This window comes from Galeopterus variegatus, unplaced genomic scaffold (genome assembly GCF_000696425.1).
Source record: "Galeopterus variegatus unplaced genomic scaffold, G_variegatus-3.0.2 Scaffold3978, whole genome shotgun sequence".
Taxonomy (NCBI): Eukaryota; Metazoa; Chordata; class Mammalia; order Dermoptera; family Cynocephalidae; genus Galeopterus; species Galeopterus variegatus.
In genome coordinates this window covers 187,561-196,345 of record NW_007730089.1, presented here as the reverse complement: position 1 = coordinate 196,345, position 8,785 = coordinate 187,561, and the positions used below count along the sequence as shown (strand labels likewise).

The 8,785-nt window shown below is 39.8% G+C and overlaps 1 protein-coding gene across 1 annotated transcript in view; it reads right to left on the bottom strand.

The window, feature by feature from the left end:
- Window positions 1-220, bottom strand: part of RNPEP (arginyl aminopeptidase (aminopeptidase B)) — a gene marked incomplete at its 3' end in the record, with an annotated part of 5,957 nt that extends 5,737 nt beyond the window's left edge. The window contains exon 1 of the mRNA XM_008586419.1: window positions 191-220. Within this exon, the coding sequence (XP_008584641.1) occupies window positions 191-220 (30 nt within the window). The remainder of the gene's footprint in view (window positions 1-190) is intronic.
- Window positions 221-8,785: the final 8,565 nt, after the last annotated feature.

Genomic DNA, 8,785 nt, shown 5'->3' with positions numbered 1-8,785 from the left:
CGCCGCACGGGCCACGCCTCCCAGGATTCCGTCCGGGCCACGCCCTCTCCGAATATCTGGGCGGGACCACACGCACGCTCCCTTGCTCTGCATTTCCCCTCTCTTTCTAGCGCTATACAGGTACCTCAGGACTTTGGACAAAAGACGACGGTGGGATCATTTGGTCCACGTTTGCCCGGATTTATCCTACTGAGATGTCACAGTAATCCCGGTAGGACATCTTTCCCTGCTGACGTCTCCTGTTTCCTCATCTTCCAGGGAGGCAGCGGGATGCGGTGGACTGAGTCCTGGATTGGAAGGGTTTGAGTTCGAGGTCTCACGCTCTAAGCTCGGCCAATTATGAAGACGGTGTGAAAATAATAATAATAAAATAAAAAATTTTTTAAGAAAAGAAAAAGAAAAATAGACTGTGTGTGTCACCTTGGGCAAATCGCCCAAGAAATGTGAATCTTTCTGAGCCTCTTTCTGCACCTGTGAAATTGGAGGTAATTTTGAGAACTCAATCAGGTAATGTGTCTAACACACTTCGTAAACAGCAAACCCCTGCACAACCGAACGGAATTCCACACCGGATTAAGGTTCACTCCCCAGCGACTCCAGGCACACCTATCCGTTCTTGCGCCAAAGGACAAGGAATCAGCACCGCGCAATTCAACGCTGGGTTGTTCATCGTGTGACACTTTTATTTCCCTTACTGTATTGTACAGCTTATTGAGCTAGCGACATCTCTACTTTATGCTTTGTTTCTCTTCTGTGGTTGCAATGGCCCTTCTATGAATAGGAGCCAATCAATGGTAATGTTTTTACCGATCAACTAGGAAATAAGATTTTTTTTTTGGCAGCTGTTAGATATGGGAATCCGAACCCATAACCTTGGTGTTATTAGGCTGCGCTCTAACCAACTGAGCTAACCGGCCGTCCTGAAATGAGATTTTTATTTTTTATTTTTATTTTTATTTTTAAGAAAAGATTACCAGTAAGGGGATCTTAACCCTTGACTTGGTGTTGTCAGCATCACGCTCTCCCAAGTGAGCCAACCGGCCATCCCTATATAGGGATCCGAACCCACAGTCTTGTTGTTATCAGTACCACACTCTCCCAAGTGAGCCACGGGCCGGCCGTGAAATGAGATTTTTTTTTTTGGCGGCTGGCAGGTTTGGAGATCTGAACCTTGACTTTGGTGTTATAACACCACGCTCTAACCAACTGCACTAAGCAGCCAGCCCCCATAAAAGGAAATAGTATCCTACATATCCTTCCTAGTTTTATAGAGTTGAAATATATTTTATTTTATGAAATTTTATGGTAGATAATTTTTAAAAAAATCCATACAAGTTAAATGTCGATTTTCTTTTTTTTTTTAACTCCAAAATCCTTGGAAAACTGCTTTTCTAGGGCATTGAGCACAGTGCTTGGTACCCATTAGACATTCAATACATCTAGCTTGAATTTATTTGCTCTCTGATGCAATAAATTTTTGTTGAGTATATACTCTATACCAGCCATTAGGCTAGGTGCTAGGAATACAATTTGAGTAAGTCTGGCTCAGTCCCTGTCCTTGTGGTGCTCACAGGCTAGCTTACATTTTAGCATACACTTAAGAAAATAGGTCATGACAATTCCCTGGGCTGTGCTATGATCTGGCAGGAAAGGATGTTATGGGAGCATGAGGGAGACACACATCTAGCTAAATATTGCTAGAGAAAGAGGATGTTGTATTTGGCTATAAGGATATTGGTTATCCATATCCTTGGAGTTAAGACGGTTATTCTTTCAGCCTTAGCTTCTTCCTGGGAGGATGAGAAAACTTATTTCCACTTCAGCTTCTCTTCTTGGTTCCCACTGTGTCTGGTTTGTCTCAGAAGTGGCCTGTAGATGGTATTGTAACAACTCACAGCAGAGAGATTTGGGAAGGCCTTCTCCCCTACAGAAAGGAGACACTGGGCAACCCACCTTTCCCCCAGTTTGCTTCCTTTATTTATTTACTTTTGAATCCTTAGAATGTGGCTGATGGTAGATGAAAAAAAAAAAGAATGCTTAGAATGCAACACAACTTGGACATTTCAGAATACTAACCAGAAAGGCATGATTCTATAGATTTAAAAGTCACAATAAATTCCAAGCAAAAATAAAAACAAATCTACATAGAGACATGTTTTTGTTAAATTGAGGATGACCAGGCATTATCTTTAAAATACTGAGTGTGGGGCCGGCCCAGTGGCGCACTGCTACAGTGCGCCGCTTGGGAGCCTGGCGGCGCTCCCGCTGAGGGTTCGGATCCCACATACAGACCGGTTCCCGCTCACTGGCTGAGCGAGGGGTGGGCGCAGCACCGAGGGTTGCGATACCGTTGCCGGTCCCAGTCCGGTACGGGCGCGACACTGAGGGTTGCGGTCCGTTGCCGGACACGAAAAAAGACAAAAAGGAAAAAAAAAAATACTGAGTGTGGCAGGGGGGAACTGTCAACTTAGAATTGGATAGCCAACTAAACTATTATTCAAGAATGAGGGCTGGCTGGTTAGCTCAGCTGGTTAGAGCACAGCTTTCTGACACCAAGATCAAGGGTTTGGATCTTCATACCTGCCATTTTTAGATAAAAATCGAGAGTATTTACCATCAGTAGGGTCCCACTAAAGAAATTCTAAAGGAGTTAACTTCAAGAAGAAAAATGATTACAGAAGGAAGGGATGAGATGCAAAAAGGAATGGTGAGCGAAAGTAGATAAATTTAAACTAACATTGACTATAAAACAACAACAATAATATATTAATAATGTTTGTTTGAGGAAATCAGGATAAAACTAAAATGGTAGACTAAAAGTACGTAAACTGGTGGGTTAGCTCAGTTGGTTAGAGTGTGGTGCTGATAACGCCCAGATCTGGGGTTCAATCCCTTACCAGCCAGCAAGAAAAAAAAAAAAAAAGTACTTAAGAAGAGAGGGGGTGATTAAAGTTAAATTCTAAGCTCCTTATATTATTAGGAGGAGAGTAGATTTAGGGATTAATGTGAGATTTTCTTAAGCATGTGTAGTAAAATTTTAAAGGAAACCACATAAAGAATATAAATTGAATATGTAAGTCACAAACCAATAAGTGGGGAAAATACAGAGTTAATAAAACCTCAAGGGAAAAGAAAAAGAGAACAGGATAGTAATTATCTCAGGTTTGGGAAGAAGGAGTCTGCCAGGGTGAAAAGCTCAGAAATACCTAGGTATAAATTACTTGTCAGTGTTCTAGCTCACACGTTGGGGTACAATGTACCTAATAATATAGTCTCAAAACATATAAAACAAAAATTAAAAGAATTACAAAGGAAAGGGGAAAAATCCACCAACAGAGTAAAAGGCTTTACACATCTCTCTTGGTAATTAATAGATCAAACAGACAAAAGTTGCTACAGACCAAAGATCTGTGCAGAAGTATCACAATCTTGACCTAATTGACACACACTAAACTGCACCTAGCAATTAGAAAAAACACCCTGTTTTCAAGCACATATAAGACAGTCACAAAAACTAACTGTTATGGGTTAAATGTGCCCCCAAAAGTTCATGTATTGGAAACTTGACTCCCACTGTAACAGTGGGTGGTGGAAAATCCAATTTGGTATACGAAAGGTGGGGCCTTTGAGAGATCGTTGGATCATGAGGATTGTCCTGGTGAATGGCTTAATTCATTCATGGAGTAATGGGCATGGTTCTGATGGCTTTATAAAGAGAGCAAGTGAGAAGTTTAGCTCTCTTGCTCACCCCATTCACTCTGTGATACCCTGTGTTGCTGTAGAGAGTCACCAGGAAGAAGGCCCTTACCAGATGTGTTCCCTGGCCTTTGGATTTCCCAGCCTCCAAAACTGTAAGAAATAGACTCTATTTCTTTATATATTACCCAGTTTCAGGTATTCAGTTATATGCAACAAAAATAGACTAATACACTAACCATACACAGGCCATGAACAAGTTTCAACAAATCAAAGAATCAATGGCATACAGAACATTTCTCTAACCACAATGCAATTAAATTAGAAACCAATGTTGTGAGGCAATTCTTCATGGATCACTTGTACTCATGCACATCTTGCAAAACGAGGCACGGACTGCCCTTTGCTTTGGACTATCTTTTCAAGAATGTTTGTACAGATGCTCCTTGACTTATGATGGGGTTATGTCCCGATAAACCCATCTTTTTTTTTTTTTTTAAAAGATGACCGGTAAGGGGATCTTAACCCTTGACTTGGTGTTGTCAGCACCACGCTCACCCGGTGAGCTAACCGGCCATCCCTATGTGGGATCCGAACCCGTGGCCTTGGTGTTATCAGCACCGCACTCTCCCGAGTGAGCCACAGGCTGGCCCCCCGATAAACCCATCTTAAGTTGAAAATATTGTAAGTCAAAAATGCGCTTAACACACCTAACCTACCGAACATCACAGCTTAGCCTAGCCTACTTGGAATATGCTGAGAAACTTACATTAGTCTACAGTTGGACAAAATCATCTGACAACACGATATACTGTAGAGTACCAGTTGTTTACCCAGCATGGCTGCTTGGGAGCTGTGGCTCATTGCTGCTGCTCACCATTGTGAGAAAGTATCGTACTACGTACAGCTAGCCCAGGAGAAAATCAAAATTCAAAATTTGAAGTATGGTTTCTACCGAATGTGTATTGCTTTCCCATCGTTGTCAAGTTCAAAAATTGTAAGTCAAATCATTATAAGTTGGGGACTGTCTGTATAGTGAAAAGCCTTGAAAACAGATAATGATTCCCCTCTGGAGCAAAGGATAAGTTGGCTTACTATAGTGGTTCTTGACTAGGGGCAATTTAATCGCCAACCAGGAGGTATTTGGCAATGTCTGGAGACATATTTGATGGTCACAACTGGGAGGTAAGGCATTTAGCTGGCAGAGGACAGGGATGCTGCTAAACACCCTACATTGAACAGACAGGCTCCCACAACTAAAGATTATTCATCTGCAAATGTCAACAGTGCCAAGTCTGAGAAACCCGGGCTTCCAATATTAGAAATAGTGTCTCCCCTTTGGAACAAAGGGAAGGCATGCTTACTGTTTAGTATAATAAAGATGTCTCTCCCTGATGAAAATGCAGAGATGCTACTGCCCTCTATAAATATTTGAAAAATAAATAAATAAATAAATAATCCATAGTTCAAAGAGGATGGGTCAATGGAAATTAAAAAACATTTTGAACTAAATGAAAATGGAAATAAAACATATTAAATTTGTGGAATACAGCTAATGAAATGCTTAGAGAGAAATTTGTAACATTAAGTGCTTAGGGCCGGCCAGGTGGCGCACTGCGCTAGTGCGCTACTTGGGAAGCGCGGCGGCGCTCCCACCGAGGGTTCGGATCCCACATACAGACCGGTTCCCGCTCACTGGCTGAGCGAGGCGCGGGGGCAACGCCGAGGGTTGCGATCCCGTTGCCGGTCCCGGTCCGGTACGGGCGCGACACTGAGGGTTGCGATCCGTTGCCGGACATGGAAAAAGACAAAAAAAAAAAAAAAAAAAAAAACATTAAGTGCTTATATTAGAAAAGAAAGTTTTCAAATCAATATTCTAAGCTTTCCTCTTAAGAAACTAGAGAAAAAGAATAAACTAAATTTAAAGCAAGCAGTAGAAAAAAAATAATAAAAACAGAAATCAATAAAATTGAAAACAGAAAAGCAATAGAGAAAATCATCAAAACCAAAAGCTCATTCTTTGAAAAGATCAATAAACATCTAGCCAGACTGACCAAGGAAAACAAGACAGAAGATAAAAATTACCAGTATCGAGAACAAAAGAGAGAATATCAGTATAGATTCCCTAAATATTAAAAGGATAACAAAAAGGAATAGCACAGATAACTCTGTTCATAAACTTGGCAATTTAGATGAAATGGAACAAGTCATCAAAAGACAAAAACTACCAAAACTCATACAAGAAGAAATTGATAATTAAAAAGTCCTATATCTATTAAAGCAATTGAATTTATAGTTAAAAAAGAAAACCCGTCCTACAAAGATGAATGATTTATTTCACTGATAATTTCACTGATGAATGATGATGCTCAAATGATTTCACTGTTGAATTCTATCAAATATTTAAGGGAGAAATAATACCAACTCTACACAATCTCTTTCAGAAAATAGAAGATGTAGAAATACTTCTCAATTTATTTTAAGGTCAGTATTATTCTAATCCTAAAGCCAGACAAAGATATTATAAGAAAAGAAAATTCCAGACCAATATCCCTCATGAATATAGATGTAAAAATTATTACCAAAATATATTTTTTTCCATGGGACTCTGCTTGATAATCACCAAAATATTAACAAATCAAACCCAGAAATACATAGAAGGGATAAAACATTATGACTTAGTGGATTTTATCCTAGGAATGCAAACCTGGTTCAGCCTTTGAAAATCAACTGGTGTAGTTCAACATACTGACAGATTAAAGAAGAAAAATTGTGATAATCTCAGTAGATGTAGAAAAAGTATTTGACAAAATCCATTCATGACAAAACAAACAAAATCTCTCAGCAAACTAGGAACAGAAGGGAACTTCCTTAACTTTATAAAGAGAATCCACAAAAATTCTACATATAACATTATAAATGGTGGAGACTGAATACTTTTCTTGTAAGATAGGGGACAAGGCAAGGATGCCCTCTCTTACCACTCCTATTCAATACTGTACTGGAAGTCCAGTGCAATAAGGCAAGAAAAAGAAATAAATGCCACAGTTTGGAAATAAATAAACTGTTTCTATTCCAGACAACATCATTGTTTACACAGAAAATCTCAAAGAATCTCCAAAAACTCCTAGAACTAGTAACTGAGTTTAGCGAGGACACAGGATACAAGATCAATATATAAAAATGAGTTGTATTTCTATTTACTAGCAATAAACAAAGGAATTTGAAATTTTAAAAATAACATTTACAACAACACTCACAACAATGAAATATCTAGGTTTAAATCCAAAAAGCTACATGCAAGATCTAGATGCCAAAAATCACAAAACACCGATGAAACCCAATACCAATAAAAAATCCCAGCAGGCTTTTTTGTAGATAACAACAAGCTCATTGCACAATTTATAGGAACAGGCAAAGGAACTACAATAGTCAAAACAAAGTTGGACTCATACTATCCAATTTCAAAACTTGTAATAAAGCTATAGTGTGATACTGGTGAAAGGTAGATACATAGATCAATGCAATGGAATAGAGAACCCAGAAATAGACTGACTTTTGAGGAAGGTGGAAAAAATATTTTCAAATCACATGTCTTACAAAGGACTTATATCTAGAGTATATAAAGAACTCCCAAAACTAAACATAAGAAAAATTAACAATAAAAAATAAAAGATTTGAACACTTCACCAAAAAGATCTACAGATGGCAAATAAACATTTGAAAAGATATTCAGTATCTTTAGTCATTAGAGAAATGCAAATTAAAACCACAGTGAGATACCACTATGTACCTACTAGAACTGCTAAATTTATTATTATTATTATTATTTTTTTTTTTTTCCTTTTTGAGACCGGCCGCACCGCGCTTAGCCAGTGAGCGCTGTGAGCGCACTGGTCATCCCTATATAGGATCCGAACCCGCGGCAGGAGCGCTGCTGCACTCCCAGCGCAGCACTCTCCCGAGTGCCCCACGGCTTAGCCCTAGAACTGCTAAATTTAAAAAACAAAAACCAGGGGCCGGCCTGGTAGCGCACTGCTACAGTGTGCCGCCGCTTGGGAGTGTGGCGGCGCTCCCGCCGAGGGTTTGGATCCCACATACAGACCAGCCGCTCACTGGCTGAGCGAGGTGCGGGGGCAACGCCGAGGGTTGTGATCCCGTTGCCGGTCCCGGTCCAGTACGGGCGCGACACTGAGGGTTGCGATCCGTTGCCGGTCACGAAAAAAAAGACAAAAAGGAAAAAAAAAAAAAAAACAAAAACAAAAGTTGGCACTACCAAGTGCTGGTGAGAATGCGGAGCAGCCAGAACTCTCCTACATTGCATTGCTGGTGGGAGTGAAAAATAGTACAGTTCGACAGTTTCGTATAAAATTAAACTGTATGACCCAGCAATCCTAATTGTTTACCCAAGAGACATGAAAACATGTTCACACGATAATCAGTAAGGGAATGTTTATACCTTCATTCATAATCATCAAAAACTGGAAACAACTCCGATGTCCTTCAAATGGCGAATGAAAAAATAGTACCTCTGTACAAAGGAATACTACTCAGCAATAACAAGGAACAAACTACTTTTTGTTTAAAAAAAAGATGACCGTTTCGGTGATGGGACATAATAATCAACTACATTGTATATTGACAAAATAAAAATAATAAAAATAAATAAATAAATAAACAAATAATAAAAAATAAAAATAAAAATAAAAAAAGATGACCGGTAAGGGGATCTCAACCCTTGGCTTGGTGTTGTCAGCACCACGCTCTCCCAAATGAGCTGACCGGCCATCCCTATATAGGATCCGAACCCGTGGCCTTCGTGTTATCAGCACCACACTCTCCCGAGTGAGCCACGGGCCGGCCCTAAGGAATAAACTACTGATTCACACATTACAGGTGAATCCTAAATGCACTTTGCTACATGAAAGAAACCAGACCCAAATACTACATATTGTATGATTCCATTTATGTGATGCTCTTGAAAAGACAGAGCCATAGAGGCAGAATACATATTATTAGTTGCCATGAGTTGCAGGGTGTTGGGGGAGGGGTTGAAGGGGTGGCTATAAAGGAAGGGGCATCATGAGGA